The sequence below is a fragment of the Anas platyrhynchos genome, chromosome 13 (assembly GCF_047663525.1).
Source record: "Anas platyrhynchos isolate ZD024472 breed Pekin duck chromosome 13, IASCAAS_PekinDuck_T2T, whole genome shotgun sequence".
Lineage (NCBI taxonomy): Eukaryota > Metazoa > Chordata > Aves > Anseriformes > Anatidae > Anas > Anas platyrhynchos.
The window spans coordinates 18156439-18174035 of NC_092599.1; the positions used below are offsets into that span (position 1 = coordinate 18156439).

General features: G+C 42.3%; 2 protein-coding genes across 3 annotated transcripts; one reads left to right on the top strand and one right to left on the bottom strand.

Moving 5' to 3' along the window:
* Nucleotides 1-1466: 1466 nt before the first annotated feature.
* MKRN2OS (MKRN2 opposite strand) lies at nucleotides 1467-5946 on the bottom strand. The gene is made up of 4 exons (XM_027467884.3): nucleotides 5729-5946; nucleotides 5595-5644; nucleotides 4581-4743; nucleotides 1467-2219 (listed from the first exon to the last, which is right to left on the bottom strand). The coding sequence occupies exons 1-4, from the start codon at nucleotides 5944-5946 to the stop codon at nucleotides 1994-1996; spliced, it is 657 nt and encodes a 218-aa protein (XP_027323685.1). The 3' UTR covers nucleotides 1467-1993.
* MKRN2 (makorin ring finger protein 2) lies at nucleotides 5935-16803 on the top strand. 2 transcript variants are annotated; one of them, XM_038186128.2, is made up of 9 exons: nucleotides 5935-6096; nucleotides 6258-6386; nucleotides 8052-8230; nucleotides 9031-9335; nucleotides 10608-10822; nucleotides 12333-12443; nucleotides 14666-14810; nucleotides 15437-15592; nucleotides 16562-16803. In XM_038186128.2, the coding sequence occupies exons 1-8, from the start codon at nucleotides 6071-6073 to the stop codon at nucleotides 15578-15580; spliced, it is 1254 nt and encodes a 417-aa protein (XP_038042056.1). In that variant the 5' UTR covers nucleotides 5935-6070; the 3' UTR covers nucleotides 15581-15592; nucleotides 16562-16803. The 2 variants fall into 2 exon arrangements, with proteins under 2 accessions (XP_038042056.1, XP_027323684.1); XM_027467883.3 differs by lacking the exon at nucleotides 16562-16803 and having other exon boundaries at nucleotides 15437-16488.
* Nucleotides 16804-17597: the final 794 nt, after the last annotated feature.

A 17597-nucleotide genomic window follows, 5' to 3' on the forward strand; every position in this document is an offset into this window, starting at 1 on the left:
AAACAGGGTGTCTGCTACTGAGAAGACGCATTTAAAAAAAAAAAATCAAAAAAACAATGAAAAAGAAACAAAAGGATTCAGCTCCTTCAAGTACAGCCAGCAGTTGTGGTTTAAGTATCAGCTACACTGGAGTTTGAGTATTGCTCCTATAGATTCAGGCAGGCATTTGAACTCCATCTTAGTCCCTGAACAGTAGGCTTCCCTGCTTCACAGCACTGTGAAACATTTTTTTTTCCCTGTGCTGTGAGAGAAAACATTTGCTGCTATGGTAAGGATATATTACAGTTATTGACAATGATGGTGGCTTTGAATTTTCCTTGTGCTGCTTTTGTTCACTATAAGAAAGGGGGTTACTTCTGGTCTCAGTAAAATTCCCAGGGCTGGTAAGACTTCTGTCAACTCTGTTCCCACCAAACACAAAACCACAATTTTGTTTACTGAGGAGTTTAAATTGTAAAGACATGCCATGAATGCAGGGAATGATATGCAACTTAGTGGAAGATCTAGTGTTTTTCATTTAATGGAAAGACATAAAATGAAAATGTTAATTGTGTAATAGCTTTTTCAAGCTCAACATCTATGTATGTGTTCGCTGTATGTGGCATGGTGTCTTATTTCCAGCTGCAGATAACTACGGTTCATGTTTCAGTACTACTGTACCAAATAACTCAGATTGTTCTACCAGGGCACTGATACTTCCCATGTATTTATATTTTAACCGTTAAAATACAGTTCTTAAATGAAGTATGGATTCTGACTTACTCGGAAATAACATAATGTAATTTCTTTTTGTAAGCCAAATCTTAGTTGAAGAATTCTGACTTGCTCTAGAGGTTGCGGGATAAATCTCTAACAGTAGCAGAATTTTGTGTGTTAAACTGGTTGTCTCTATTTTGTTGTTGTTTTGAATATGCTTTTAAAGGAACTAGAATTTAGCAAGAAGTGAAAGAATGTGGGGGTGGGAAACCGTGGTCTTTGCAGCTAGACAGTGTTGTGGAGGGGCAGGGTTAATGCAGTTTGTGCATACAAAATTATAAACTAGATATGGGCAAAACCACAATCTTTTATGATTACTTCTCCATCATCGAACAGATAGTTCGGGTCTAGATTTGTGTCCTACCTTATTTTGAAGAAACTAGTAGAAGGAAAAAGACAGAATACTTGTCTTAAACTAGAATATGTGTAAATAAAGTGTGCCAAATTATGAACAGTAGAATTTCATCCTCAGTATACGTTTTTCTATAATCTACAATAGGTAGAAGTGCTGTTGGAGGATCTCTTTAAACTTAAGTTTCTTTTTGGTAAATTCTCAAGTTTTACCTCTGAGATAAATGCTGAGTTTGTTGCTCAGCACAGATATGACACTACAGGAGTAGCTTCTAATTCTAAGCATTTGTCTTAGTGTGAGGATTAAGTGTACAAAATGCAAAGAAGAATTGGAAAAGAAATATGTCAGACAAAGAGGCTGGATTTACTTGTTATATTTATTAGCAGTTGAAGTAAAGGAAAATGACTTTGCATTGTCACAGACTTTAGACTTGAGCAGCAGGCAAGCACAAATTCCTTTTCTGCCTATCTGTAAACAGATAGGGAAAGTGATAGTTTGGTTTGATACAGCTTAAGTTACGACAGTTCGCTTGTTAAAACCCTTGATTACCCAGCAGTTATGATTTCTGATATTAAGGCTCTTGGCAGAACACAGTGTATAGTGAATGTAAAAAAAAAAAAAAATTTCCATAGTTCCCAGTTTCCATAGAAATTTTCTGCAGCATGTACATCATGTGCATGTTATTTCATTCAAAATACACAAATTTAGTTTCACGATCCTTCCGTAATATGCAGGTTAACATACATGAAGTTGTATTTTTAAATACATCAAGCAGTTCATATATCTTAAACCCTGAGATTTGGAGTCTTAAGGCTTTATTTTCATGTTGTATTTTGCTTTAGGGTGTCTTTATATTTTGCATAGGTGTTTTAACATCACAACTTGTCAATTTCCACCCTGGTTTTCTTGATCAGGAAGGGGTACAATGTAGAAATCTTTAGTAGTTAGCTCCTGATGCAGGGTAATATATTTAGAAGCATTCTTTGTCTGTGGGATCACAAATTTCTCTGTAAATTCACTTTTACTCATTTGCTGCTTTCCTTGTGCAGTCAGTATACTGTTAATGAATGCTAGTGCGTACGTGTAGCAATTGTAGTCATGTTCTTCATACCTAGGAAAAATATCTCATTAATAAGAGTTAGTACTAATTGTTTAATCACTGTGCATGAAGGAACATTTTAGTGAGTGACATAAAGAAGCACACATTCTCCAAGATCTGTTGCCATTTGCTTTCATTGCTGGTGCTTAAATATATTCTATTAATAGCAAGTTGTGCTTTCCAGACAGGGATACTAGAAATTGTAAGCATGAAACCAAAAACAAAAGCTGCAGATTTCAAAATAAGGAGTTCTTATTTTTAATACTTAACTTTGTTTTTACCTTGTTAATCTTTGCTTTCTCCTGTGTTCTTACTCTGTTACCTTGAAAAGTTCTTCCTGCAGCAGTAACATCCTGCGCCATTATATATGCTTCTTTCAGTGTGCCATTAACTTGGAAGCTTGCTTTAAAATCAAGCAGACTCTATCACTGATATATAATTGATACTGTTGCTTTGCTGTACAGAGTGCCAGTCAAACTCCCATTGGCAAGCATTTGTACCAAGTGTGCACGGACAGAAATACTACCTGAATGGAGTAGCCATTTAAAATGTCCTGGTCTTTTTTTTTTTTTTTTTTTTTCCACTATCCAAAGCTAGGAGCACAACACCTTTATTTTTCACTGTCAGAATGTTTTTCAGATTCTGCCAAATGTTTCATGTTGGCCACTAACAATTTGAGTAACTTACTCCTTTCCCTCGCTGCATAGTGCTGCTTTTTCTGTTGGCCCTGTGTAACTGCATTTGATGGTCAGTCTCCTGTCTGCCATCTGCCTACTTCTTCAAGCTTCTTCAAACTGCTTCATCCCGTGTCACTTCTCTATTGCTCTTCCTAGCCCTGTGACTCACTCCTAGTCTCATACTGTCAGTGGCTCCATGGTTTGTGTTGCCACAGGGAATCATCTGCAAGCCTTGCATGTCAGCCCTGGGAATTTATGAGATCTTCTTGCAAGTTCTGAGGACTATTGCTATCAAAATCAACCCTGAGCCCAGTTCAGGATTGCTCACTGTTTTCTCCAAAGCTCTTCTGGTTTGTTAAAGGTATTTATTAAAAGTGACATATGAGATCCCTTGCAGTAAGCAAGAATTTGCTACAGTGCTCTTTACCAAAATAGTTGTCACCAAAAAAAAAAAAGTAGGAGGAATTTTGAGAGGGACCATCACTGCAGTGCAAAACAATGGAAAATTACATAGCAAAAATGCTGGATTCACTTCAGCTCAGTGCTGAATTAGGTCACTTTGCCAGGAGGTGGCACATGGGGAAAACAGAAGAAAAGCTTGTGGAAGAGATGCATGCATCTACCCACCTTCTGCCACTGCTTTTTTGACATCAAGTTAACTTCAGTAATAACATTAAAGCACTGGGAAATGTAGAAGTGTCAAAGATGATTGTAAAGCCAATAGGATTTGTGTTCTGGAGGTATTTCTTAAAATTATTCTAGGTCAAATTCTTTCATCTCCTGATATTAGGGAGATAATACATTATCTCTGAAAATTTATAGTCAAACACATAACAGAATTGCTAAAAACTGCTTTTGATTTGTTGTTGTTTTTACGTAAGATGACGTCTACTTCCATTAACTTAAACACTTCACAGAACTCTGCTCTGACAGGCTGCTTATTAAATGTACCATTATCAATGAGCAGTTCAAGGACTGGTGATTTCTGGGACAGCAGCTGCTTTGTCACCAATAGGCTTGGTGATGTGGCACTGAATGTTTTTGCTGGGCTGCATAACTTGTAACACTGTCATCAGGCATTAACTTGAAGGAAAGTTGCAAAGAGAACTGAACATTCTGGATGGAACATGCTGGTTCAGTTCAAAATCTATGGGAGTCTTTCTGTACGTAACTATCCAAAGCAATGTTACCAACCTGCTGGAAGAGCAAGAAAAGCCTCATTATTTTTCCAATTTCTGACCACTGTCAGCAAGTTATCTGGAGGTAAGATCTGGGCAAGAATCTCATCAGTGTAGTCATGATTTCAGCCTTTAAATCTAAATACCTCTAAAACTGTTGAACCCTAGAAATTATTATAGAATTGCACCTGAATTTTTGTACTTCTGTACCCAGCGGGATACTCTTCAAAGGTAATGTTCCAGTGAAGTGTTCCTTTTTGTGCAAGATTATTTTGTTGCTGAAAAGTCCCCTAAAATGTTCTCTTATTTTAGCACTTTTATAGTCCAGCTACTTAAAAACACTTGCAGGTTAGCAAGGCCACCGAGCGTCAAGACAACCTGGAAGAGCTGAGTTTGTTAGCAATGTGTGTTGTGAAGGAACTGAATGCACCATAAGCCTCATAGGTCCAAAATAGAATAGCTTAATTTATCATCCCAGGCTAAGTATCTTTATTACATTCAGCTTTTAAACAACCTACCTGTGAGGAAGCCAGGCCTCTCCCACAGAAAATTCCTCTAGGAGCTTATCCCACTGCTGAAGAAGCTCAAACATATCTGGCTGTACTAGTGGGACACTAATGCACTGTTCCCATCCAGTTTCATCTCTGTGAATGCCCTCCTCATCGTAGTTATATACCACTCCTGAAAACAAAGAGCAACAGATAGCACTGGAGAAAATGGTTTCACACGTACTTTTCCATGATTTTGAAAAGTAATTTTCCTTAATGCCATTCTTTCTTAACTAGTTAAGATCATAGCTTCCCATCAGTGGCCTTCTATGGCTAGAGTAGAAAATGCAATGTTTACTTTTATTGAACAACTTTCTTATTTTTCACAATGTTATTTTGGAGTTTTGATAAGGAAAACAACCTAAGGACAGACATGTTTCTTTTTTGAAACCTCCTGATTAGACTAGTTTTCTATTAAATAAACATCTCAAGTGAGATACTGAACAATGAGCCACTCTGAGAACCTGTCACGGCTGTTAATGTGGCTCTTTTTTTATTAGGCATGATTTTTGGCTTAAACATAGTTCTTTCTAAGTCAAGATTTCCTGAAAATGTTCTTGTTTGGGTGAACTTTTTTTAATAGGCTGCCTAGCTTTGTATTTCCGTGCCAGGAGTGCAAGTCACCTGTCCCTCCCTCTGCACCTCCTCAGCATTTAGGTGGGACTGGGGCTGGTAGGTGCCTTCGGCTTGAATCTCTGTCACTGCTGGGCGGCAGGATAAATGGTTAGATGGGTTTTTTTGATCTTGGTGTGATACTCCTGCAGCCCCCAGCTAATCCCACTTCCAATTCCTGTGGTGTGCACAGGGAACCTTTGCACTGTTCCCCAGCAAGGCACCAGCCGTGTGCGTGCTGCAGCCGCCCTCCTACCAGCAGTCACGGCGGCAGAGGTGGCTGCAGCACCCCCGTTACCTCAGGCGGAGGGGTGCAGAGGGCACAGAGGCTCGGGTCGGGGGCCCACATGGCAGCTCCCAGCCACATTTTACCGTCGCCGTTGGTTATCCCCACGTGCAGGTCGGCTCTGCCGTCGTACCCCCTGAAAGACAAACACCGCCAGGGGCTGAGCGGGGCCGCCCCTCACAGGCGCCCTCCCTCGGAGCGCGACCCCCCCGGCCCCTACCCGAGGAAGGAGCCGGCTGCGGGCCGCAGGAGGAGCGCCCGGCGCTGGCGGTGCCCGTGTCGGAAGGGGCAAGGGAGGCGCACGGGGGCCGCGGCCAGGCCGGCTCCGAGCAGGGGGCGGCCGCAGGCAGGGCAGAGCGGCGGCGGCCGGCGGCAGAAGATGGCGGCGCCGCAGTGCCGCAGCCGCAGCACGGGGCCCGGCTCGGGGGCCGCCTCCATGGCCCCGCCGCCGCCGCCGCCCTCCCGCTGAGCGGCGCTCGCGGCCCGGCCCGGCCCGGCCGGGGAGGCGGCCCCGGCCCCGCCTCTTCCCCCGCGGCCCAGCGGAACCGGGGAGGCGGCGGCGATGAGCACCAAGCAGGTGACCTGCAGGTGAGCCGCGGGGCCGGGGGCAGCCCCTGCCCGACCGGGGCTCGGCGCCGGAGGAGGGCTCGGGCAGGGGCCGGGGGGACGCCCCCCGGGGGAAGGCGACGGCCGGCGCCGGGCTCGTCCCCACAAAATGGGTTCCTGAGCGCTGCGCTGCTTCCCCACAGGTACTACCTGCAAGGAGTGTGCCGGGAGGGGAGCAAGTGCCTGTTCTCGCACGACCTGGCCACCAGCAAGTCATCCACCATCTGCAAGTACTACCAGAAGGGACAGTGTGCCTACGGAGCGCGCTGCAGGTAACGGGCCGGCCTCCTGCGCTCCGAGGGACCGGGGGGGGGCAGCGTGTGCCCTGGGCCTGAAACCCCGGGGAGCCGAGGATCAGGAAGAGCCGGGGCTTTCTGAACAGCAAAAGGGATGAAATGCGGTGTTAAGCGATGATGAGCCCTGTCCCACACTGCTAAAACCGGCTCGCGAATGCAGTGTTGTAGTTTGACAGTGTCCTAGCTTCAGGGATGATCCTGTCCTGTAGAAACTCAGCTCCAGGTTTCCCGTATGTTCTCACTCCATTCTTAATTACTGTGAGAACTGCTAAATACAAAACCCAGAAGTTCAGGTGTGCAGCTTGACGAGGAATGGCAGCAGGCAGTGCTCTGCTTCCCGTGTTACCGCGGTGGGTGAGGGGCCTCGTTTCGGCAGCGCTGTGCTGGGTTGTGTTGTGGAGCTCACAGCCGTGCTCCTGCAGATCCTAATAACGAATCTTGAGGACTTTCAGCGCTGTCTTAGAGCAAAGTGCATTTTTTTCACGTTCCCCTAGGTTTTGTGGGAAAAGTGAACAGCTTTGCACCCCTTCTTGCAGCCTTCTGGTTGAGGCTCCTTGAGACCTCCAGTAAGTGCTGTGTGGTGGTGAATGTTGTTGTGTCCCGCCAGCCCGGGGTCCTTCACAGCCAAATTCTGGCCACAGATAAGAAATGTGTGTTTGCACCTTCGCCTGACAGGAGCTGGAGGTTTCAGGGTGTTACTGTGTTTGTAATAGCTTTGTTGCGATCCTTTCTTTGGCATTGTTAACGGTATCAGGCGTGGAGCAGAAAGCTAAACCTTAGTGAGCTGCCTGACTCCCATAAGCTGCTCAGATGGAGCTGGCCGTTTGTAACGCTGCTGCTGGCTGTGCTGCTCGCTGGGAGCACCTGGCACACTGCGAGGAGCGCAAGGACACCTGCAACCTGTGCTGCTCTGCTCCAGCTGTTTGGGGACAGCTGAGGGCACGCCATGCACGTAACCTACTGACGTGTATGGCAAAACTGGGCGCTAAGTACAGGGCCAGAAACAAATGTGGAGAATATTTCTGTTCTCACCAGTAGTACTCTAGCATTCAGGTGTGCCTGTGGCTTAGCTTCACCAGTTGCTCCTGTTCTACTGCTGAGCATGTTTCCATTATTTCACCAGGTGTCTTGAATCCTTCCCTATCCTGCACACAAACACCACATCTCCTTCCTGCCTGTGCTGTGGCAGCATGAAGTCTTAAGTGTTGCTGCTTGGAAGGGGAAAACAAGATCAAAAAATGTCAGTCCTTACTGCACATCTTTTAATTTTGCTTCTCTGAGAAATGTCAGCAAACCTGTTTGTGTGGGGAGATGACGAAGATCTGATTTAATATGCACATGAATAATGTTCTTTCAGCTATGCTTGGTGTCTCTAGAGAAGAAAATCTAGGTGTGCGTTCAGAGGCATCTGTTTTCTGAGTCTGAGAAACTTCTAGTCTGGCCTTGAAAGAGACTCAACATTTCAGTCAACTTGTTAAAACAACCCTTTATTTTTATTATTATTTTTTAAAAAGGTAGCTAAAGGAGCTATTCAGCTTTACTTTGTAACAAAAAGGACAGGGAAATGCATCCAGGGAGCTGTCCCTGTGCTGTGCCTCGGTTTAACTTTCGTACCAGTTATTTTGTCTGTTTCTCTTGTAGATATGATCACACCAGGCTTCCTGCGTCAGGGGGTGCAGCAGCTCCTGTGCCACCTCCCCTCACGTCGGGAGCGCTGCACAGCCCTCGCCAGCCTCCCGAGCACAACGCACCAGTAATCAAGAGCAAGCTGCGTGAGACTGGCAAACGGGAAAAGAAAACACTAGTGCTCCGGGACAGAAGTGAGTAGGGCTGGTTCTGTGCTCGTCTTCAATGATGTCATCCTCTGATCTTTATGGGAGCTGGGTATTTCTTCACCTGTTTTTGTTACTTGAATTTCAGCTGGAGAGGGGTGCTGTAGGCCTTCCTAACTCATGAGTCCCCTTTTGTGTAAACACTTGTGCCTGTCAGTACCTTCCAGTGACAGCATTTAGCTGACCTGCTTGTAACCCGGTGTTCCCTGAAAGGGGTTTTAGGTCTGCGGTGGATTTTTTGGTAGATAGGTTGGGAATATTGTTAAAATATCCCCACTCCTTTTGTGCATTTTGTTCTCAATGAGAGGGCATTTGAAATGGTGAGAAGCCTGGCTGCGTTGTGCCAGGGCACCACTCTGTGGAGGATTGTGCCAGTGCCTAGGAACACAAGCCCCAGAGGTGTCCCTCCATGCCTCACACCCAGGGACAGGAGCTGAGTCCCCCCGTTGCCAGCACGCTGTTCCTACCCCTTATCACAGTCGCACCAAACAAGCCAGTTGCCCTGATGTGAAATGGGAGGATTTTTTATCCTGTTTGTAAATAGAAGACAGCTCAAGAGACCTTGAAATTCGTCTTTTCAGTAAGTAGTTTGTGAAAATTCTTGCAGTTTGGGACCAAAATAGGCTTAAGGAGGAGAAGATGTAATTGTGAAGGAATTTAAAAACAAAAAAACAAACAACAAAAAAACAAACAAACCTACTATTCCTTGAAAAGAAAGTACAGGAAGCTTCTTGAGTAGGTTTTGTGCATTATCCTGTATCGTTCATACTATGTTTCTTTTTCATAAGATCTGAGTGGCTTGAATGAAGAAAAGCAGAAGCCCAGTGCCACAAGTGATGTGGTGTGTTGCAGTGACAAAACTGATAACGTGGAAATGAAGCCCCATTCGTATCTGGAAGCTATTTGCAGTGGACTGGAAGATCCTGTGGCTGGAAGTTCCTGTGCTGATGGAGAGCAGTGGTGTCCTTACGCTGCAGCAGGAGCATGCCACTTTGGAGATCGCTGCCTTTACCTGCACGGAGACGTGTGTGAGATCTGTGGATTGCAAGTACTTCACCCTTTTGACCAAGAACAGAGGAAGGCTCACGAGATGGTAATAGTAACATGAAATTGCGTTGGATTTGGTTTGTTTGCTGCAAGATTGGATTTGTTTGATCTAAAATCCAAAGGTGTTTTATGTAGAATAGCCTGTTGTTCCAAAGGGCTTCTGTTGTGCTGCTTTTCTGGCTGTACAGTGATTCTAACAGAGGTCTGTTTAAGTATCTAGGACTTAATTCGTAACTGCGGTGCAAGTAGCTTTATACAGCAACTTCTTTTTTCCCCTTTTCCTCCTTATGAGAAACTTGCCTGCAGTTCTGGGAGACCACAACACCCTAAAACTCTACCAGGAAAATGTCTTTTGGAGCTTACAAGAGGTCTCAGTGGTAGGCTGCTGTCTTAGAGCAACCACCCTGCTGGTCTGCTGAGTCGCCTCTTCAAATATCCCAGCTTGTTCAGGGCGGATTTCAGGGCATTGTAAAACAGGGGCAGACTGAACAGAGTACAAAGATTTTGTAGATGAACTTTAAGTAGGAAGGACGAGGGGACTGGATGAGGCCTTGGCTAGGTTAGGAAGGCCTTAAGAGGCTGCTCTTCCCTGTCCCCAGATTTAGGTCAGAGCAGGTGAGGAACAGTTTACATTTCTAGGCTGAGGAGGGGAAAGACCAGAAGCTTTAGTGGTTACTGAGTCATGGCCCCTCCACAGCCTGGAGTGGAATCTCAGGGGCCAGAGTCTCAGTTCTTGTGCTCCCAGCAGATGCTGGCAAAACGTGCTGCTGTGGGAGTTCTCATCCCACATGCGGGCACAAGCAGCAGCTCACCCTGTAGCGCTGTAAAAGTAAATCGGTTGATGGTCAGTACTGGGATACCCTGATGAGATGCTCTAGGAAAGCCCGTAATAAGGGACTAATCCCTTATCTAGGGTAAAGCTTAGTACCTGCTGAATGAAGAGGGTGGCTTTAATAACAAACAGGATAACATCTTGAGTGTGGTATCCATTCTGGACCCTGAATTAAATGATTAGGAGTATTTGAAGCATTTCCTTGTGTGGTAGCTGTTCCATGACAGATGCAGACAGGTGTACATTGCGAGTGTTCAGGCAGCCTTACTTCTGATGCTTCTGAAGCTGCAGAGAACATCAGAGGGCTGAATTGTGTGATCGCCCTTGAAGTAATTAAAAATAAACAGTGATTACGAAGGGTAGCAATGATGCTCTTAATCAGTGTACCTTGTTTTCCCTGTCAGATCCCTGTCATTGACACTTCTGTTTTACAAGGAACAGGCTGCTCTATGACTACAATAACCACTGACATCTCTCCTGTGACAGATGTGCATGGCAACATTCGAGCACGACATGGAGAAGGCCTTTGCTTTTCAGGCAAGTCAGGACAAAGTGTGCAGTATCTGCATGGAAGTGGTATATGAAAAACCGTCAGCCTCTGAGAGGAGGTTTGGGATCCTTTCCAACTGCAATCACACGTACTGTTTGTCCTGCATCCGGCAGTGGAGATGTGCCAAGCAGTTCGAGAATCCCATCATTAAGTAAGTTTGTGTTAACTAGACTGTGGCCTGTGTCAGTGAGATGGGCTCTGCGGTGTGCTTTGACTTGATTTGGAAATAAATGTGGTCATTCCTTAGCACACTAAATGTTAGCCTAGCCATTAATAAGATCTAAGCTCAGAAAATCCTGGTCCGAGTGCTGGGAAAAGTGCAAGGCATCAGAGTATGTCTGTGAGATGAGAAGATCAACCTCCACGTACAGGTAGGAGGCATCAGGTAAGTTTACTTGCAACTAAGTTTAAGTTTTGGTAAGTTTACTGCAACTAAGCATGTTGGCCATTTTTAACTTAACCCTCTCTCACTGCACTGACAATGTGGCAAAGTGCAAACATTCAGCTGCAGAATAGCTGAGTTGACTTCTGCCCCTGCTTCCTTCACAGGAACCTGCTTGCAAAACAGTAACTCCTTCCTATGTATGTGCTTAATTACTGCATTCTTCTCTCAAATATAGCTTACTCAAGCTAAACCTTCCGTTAATCACACATCTGTGTCTGAGTAAACGCCTTCATCTTCTAACTATGTAAAAAACATAATCTAAACAGATTCTTCCTTAGATGAAAGAATTTTAAACATCCAATTAGGGCAATTTCCTTTTCTTAGAATCTCTTTGAAAACTCTTTCGAGATATAAGCACACTGAGCAAGAGGAGGGAAATATTTTCAGTCCGCTGCCAAAGTAGACCTTCCTGGGCAACTTTCATTATGAATTCCATTGAAGTGAAAGTTGTCTCTGTACCTGTCTAATGAGCTATTCTGGTTACAACAGGGACTGTGGCTTTTTTGCAGAAACAGTGCTCTGGAATCAGGTTTGGGTGTGATTAGGTACTGATATAAATTTTCTAAAAATGTTTTTTACATTATTCACAACAGTGAACATACCAGTTTTTGTATAGTTACTCTAAATGACGGACTTGGATAAGTTTCAAAAGCAATGCCTGCAGAGACACGAGGTGTTTTTATGGGACTTACAGGGAGGTACCAGGTAATAAAGGTTTTCCTAGGCTTGTTGGGGTACCAGAAGTTGCTTATTTAATTCTTGATCTTAGTTCCTAATGAATAAATCCATCTCGTGAAACCACTAAATGAACTCATCAGTGCTGTAGATTTCAGATGGTATTTCAAAAGGCTTAGGGACAATCCTTTTCCTTTATTCGTCTGGTTTGGCTTTCTGCTGTATGGGAGCCACAGCGTTTCCTTAGCAGTTAGTTTATTTCTGTGTATTGGGCCTTTAGCTATGTTTATTCAGGAAATATCTATTGCTTTTGTTCAAGTTTTGAAACAAATGCAAGGCAGCACAAGCCTGACTGTGCCATTTTGGATTATTTCAGTTGAAACAAGTAAGAAATGTGCTGTACTAACCCGTGAAGCTGTCTGATGCATCCGTGTGACAAACTGTCGCCCTTTCACTCAGGAGCCTGCAGTTTCGGGCTAATTTATTAAGTATTGCTTTCAGAAAGTAACAAAGCATTCCTTCCTTGTCTTGATCCATTAAGGTCTTGTCCAGAGTGCCGTGTGATATCAGAGTTTGTCATCCCTAGTGCATACTGGGTAGAAGACCAGGAGAAGAAGAATGAGCTGATTGAAGCATTTAAGCAGGGAGTGGGGTAAGTTCATTAACCGTAGATATTACTTATATTGTCTTTAAGATACACTAAGACTTACTCAGTTAAAATCCCTGTATTTTGATACTTAGGTGATTACAAACCATTCAGTAAAAAACTCTTAATCTCTGTTAACGGCACACTGTTTTTATTTAGCTTAACTTTTCAGCTGTTGTGAAAGGGTCTGTTGTATTTGTAGATCAGAAGTTGCTCAAACTCATTGTGCTCTGAAGGGTTGAGGCTTTGTCCTTTCACTTGCCAAAACTGGACTTGTACAGTTTCTGCTGATCCTTTGGATGTAATTGCCTGGAAGGCTGTCAGTTATGGAGAAAACAAATAAGGAAGGAAAGCTTGATTTTTGTGATAGTATCTTGATATATGGGCTTAAAATTTCACAAGTCTTTTGTAATGGCTACTGGAAATGGAAAATACATCACTCCATTCCCTTTATTGTCTAATAAAGATTTGCCTGGTGATTGGAGCACTGGGAGAGGTCTGCTAAAGTGTTGTTTTACAGCAGCTTTGCAAAGCTGTGCTTGCCTGGAGTATGTACAGGTCACTTAGTTCAGGGAACAATAAGGAACCATTAACTTATCTCATTGCTCACTCTTTTAAAGGGAAACAAGTAGATTTATGCTTGACCCAAATGAGTCATGACTATTTTGCTAAAGGTTGTGCAGCTTTATTTTGTGATATGCACCGACTTTTAAAATTTGCCCTTTGGATTGCAGAAAAAAATAGGTTTGACTTAAAGCTGTAGCTGTTTGGGAAGATTTGCCTTTGAAGTATTGTTATAACTTTTCAGCACAATTGCTGAAAGCTGTACTACTCCATTAAATCTTTAATCCATCTTTAATCCAGCTTCTTGTTTTACCTTACAGTCAGGCAAAATACTTGAATAAAATTAATCACTTTACACTGAGGTTCTTGATACTGTTAAATTTTCAATACCCTATTGCTGGTGTGGTTTTTCACTTTAATCCTGAAGGACTTTGTGCTGAGCGTAGTAAGTTGTGCTCAATATCTTGGCATAGGCAGTTTTTAAATGACTGCACGTTCTAAGTAAGGCAAGCTTTTGTTTTATTGGAATAGCGCCATCAGGTAGTGTTACGAGCTGGGTTTTGGTTTTGGCTTTTGCTTTTGTATTTTGAGAATACAAAAATGGTTTTTGCTTTAAGTGTTTGGCTAAGACTAATGTGTTGTACCTAAGCATCTCTGTACCAAAGTAGTCTTACAAGTACCTGCCTTGGCAGTCGGTTTAGCTTTGAGGATGTAATATTACACACAATGAGAAAATGCTAATAAAATGTTCACTGAAGGGGAGTCTGAGCTCAGAGCAGGGGGTCGTCCCAGCACAAACCCTTTCTGATTCATATGCCAGCACAGAAAAAAACAAGCCAAACTTAGAAAACTGGAAGTCACAGATCACTTGTGTTCTAACCCAAGACAAATTCCATTTTTAATGCACTGCCTGCTTTTTTCTTTTTTTTTTTTTTTTGTGGTGGTGTTTGTTTCTTGTTATTGTTGAGCTTTCTTCTCCCTTCAGTTGCTATTTGGGAAGCTGTGTTTATGACTTAGGGCTCAGTTTCATCACTATTTGCATATTAAGTTTGCATATAAGTTCAGTTGCAATTTCTCTGTAGCTTCACCTTCAGCTATTTTTCACGGTAGAACAACACAATGTTCTTTTTATGAAGGCATTACTACATCCCTAGTATTGCCTTTATAAAAAAAAAAAAAAAAAAAGCTATGTCACTAGAATAATTTAGTTGAACAACAAAGCTGATGGAAACTTAAATTAATACAGTGTTGTCACAGAACTTCCAAAGGAGATGATGCGAGGAACTGGTTCATAAAAACTAAGTGGTAGAAAGCGATAGATTACGTTCATGGGAATGAGAACATATCTGTGCAGGACAGAGGGCATTCTTTGGACATCCTTCACTTTTAGTGTCTTAAGATTTTTTTCTTACTATTATTTTTTAACTTATGATGCTGCTCTTTTATGTATTTCTTTGTTCACCTTTAGTTTTCTTTCCCATCTATTTAACTGTTGCCAGTTAACATACCAAGAGTTTTGGTCTTAACAGTAGTACTCTTGGTTTTGTTTTTAACAGTAGTACTCTGCATCATGGAATACGATGAGATAAATAAACCATGGAAAATTAACTGTATCTGCTTCCAAACTCACTGAAGTTAATAACTCTCTCTTCTAATTGAATCAGAAAAAAACCCTGCAAGTACTTTGAACAAGGGAAAGGAACTTGTCCATTTGGAGGAAAGTGTCTTTACCTTCATGCCTATCCAGATGGGACACGAGCTGAACCTGAAAAACCAAGGAAACAGCTCAGCTCTGAGGGGACCGTGCGGGTAAGGGAATATTCCAGTCAGTTGTAATTGAAAACACTTTTTGAATGTGAAGGGTACCACTTAAATGTGGTCCGTGTAATGCATGGCCTTAAGAGAAGAAAACATCCCCCAACTTTCCGTGAGGGAGAAGTTTGAAGAGTTTGTTGTTGGGGAGAGAGGGCACCTTTCATTCAATAACAAAAAATTATCTTTTTTAACCAGTGCTTCTCATTGCAGACCTCTCTACAAAGAAACAAACCAGGTAGAGCTTTCACCTATAGCACAATTAAAAGCTACTCTCACTTGCCTGCATGTAGCTATCATTGAGACCAGCTAAGATGGTTAAAGACTTCTCAGAAACTCATCGTGCCTTGGCTGCCATCCTGAATGGTCAAGGCAGGCCTAATTATTTTAATAGTATTGAGATATTAGATACAGCTCATTAATGCTGCCCTGTCTGACAAACTATTATTTATACGGTAACACTAAAGAGACCAGTTGTCACTTAAATTAACAGCAAATATTGCTGTTTTAAGTATCAAGTTCAGCCTTTTTTTGTTTTTAAGGAGGATGGAGGACCCATAAAGGAAAACACTTTAACTGAAGTATGTCAAGCTAAATAAGATTTATTTTTTTTTCCATTGCAGTTCTTCAATTCTGTTCGTCTGTGGGACTTTATTGAAGACAGAGAAAGTAGGACTGTGACCAGCACAGATGATCAAGTAACAGAACTTGGAGAACTTTTCATGCACCTTTCTGGGGCTGATGAGGATTCTGCTACTTCTCAATAAAGTCAACTAAAGGTGCACTCTTTGGTAGCAATCCAGCTATTTATTTAGCGATGGTTTTACTTATTACAGCACAGTTAGAATGAATGTGCCCTGTGGTTTACTTGTGCAGTTCTGGTAAAGTTTTCAGATAGTTTTTTGTATGGCAACAGAAAAACTAAAATATATTTAAAAAGTTAAACTGATTGCACGGAAAAAAATCCCTTAATACCAAGAGGATTCTCTTCCTCTTTGGCCTAACATATGCTGTCTTGTAAACTGAGTGGTAATGTTAAATATGGCTCTTCTCTTGCCGTTTAAAGCATAAGCTGTTAAAAACTGTTGCTAAAGCTGTTTAGGGTGCTTTTTTTTCCCTGCTAAAAATGTGTATCTACAAAAACCCACTAGGAATTATGATGAGCGTAGCTTCTCCTTTCTTACAGAAGGGATTTAAGAGCTAATACATTATACCTCAAAGTACTTAGAATTCAGAAAAAGCCTTCTGTATTCTTACAGCGAGTGTTTCAGGAATGGGGCCGAAGACCATACAAGTTCGGTTCCTACCATTGTTTTAAAATAATCAAGTGTATAGTGGCAGGAAATGCCTCCTGGAGCACCTGCTGGAAACAAATACAATTGTGCTATATCCAGGCAGAGAGCAGCAGTACTAGTACTGGAGTTACAAACATACAGCTAAATTAATTTCGCAGCACAAACTGGATATTGCACACTGCATAATAAGTAGATAACTTTCAGTATTAATTGCAACAGTAATATTTTTTTTCCAAATGTATTTAACTTGAAGGGAAAACCTTGATTCAGGTTAAATGAAGTAGCCAAAATTAAATGAGATAACTAAATAATTTTGTTATCAGTGATCTTACAGTTCATATCTGTACAACATTAAATAATTGTTTCTTTTGTGACTGAAATTAGTTTTAACCACTACTTTTCTTAACTGTGGGGAGTAGACATTTAGCCTTTTCCATCTCCATGTGTTTCTAGGATTTGAGACACATCCTTCTGAGTCACAGCCCCATTTCCATGTACCTCCTGTCCTCAGTTGCAGCTGGCAGATGCTGTTACTGAAAGCACAGGGAGAAGCTCCAACATTTACTACTTTTAAGTGTGGTGGTTCTTTAGGAGGACTGTCTCCAGCTGCTGATTTGTCTTTTCTGATTAAGGGCAACACTGATAGAGGGCCGGAAAGTTATGTATTAAAACACATCTCTTCTGAGCCACTTGAATTGTTACTGAATTGTTTTTTTCTTTAAAAATTTAATTCATGTTTGAGTTGCAGAAGCTTTATGATTCACTTTAAGTTCTGGTTTTTTAATTACACTTTGAGCAAAAGTAGTTTACAGTACGATTGTGCAGTTTGTAAGAGGTTATTTCTGCTAGGTCATTTGTATTAACTTTGCAGTTAAACTAAACTTTGGTCTGGACTATCTTTTAAATGGCTAGTGAATGGCTTTTAAATGGCTACTGAGCAATATTCTGAGTACAAGCAAAGTTTTTTGGTTTTGTTTTTTCCAAGCAAGTTCAGCATGCAATTTTAAAATGAAGTACAGGGCTAGTTTTACTGATACCTTTATGATGAGACTGCATGGCCTTGAAAGGCTGCTCGTCTGTAGAAAATGTTTAAAGATAACCATTTCAGGAAACATGACTGACACAACAAAAATTGTTGTGACACAAAGTGTATTTAGAGGCATTTGTGCAAAAAACCTCTTGTCTCAGCATGACACCTCGAGCACTACTTTGGTAATCTGAAACTAGAATCTGTGTCAGTGTCATAAAGCAAACAGCAGGAACCTTGATCTGGTATTCACAATTTTTTTTAATAGTACCAGATTACTTACTCCAGGATTATCTGCTTCATCTGCTGTTTGGCATTTCTGGGTCAAAACTAAATCCGAGAAGCATCTGGGATAAAAGTACTGGTTTTCTGTAAGGGTTCCAACAGAAGAGGGAAAAATCCCATCTCTGCTGGCTAACCGTTCCCTCAAATTGAGCAAGCAAATGTTGCTCTCTGATCTGA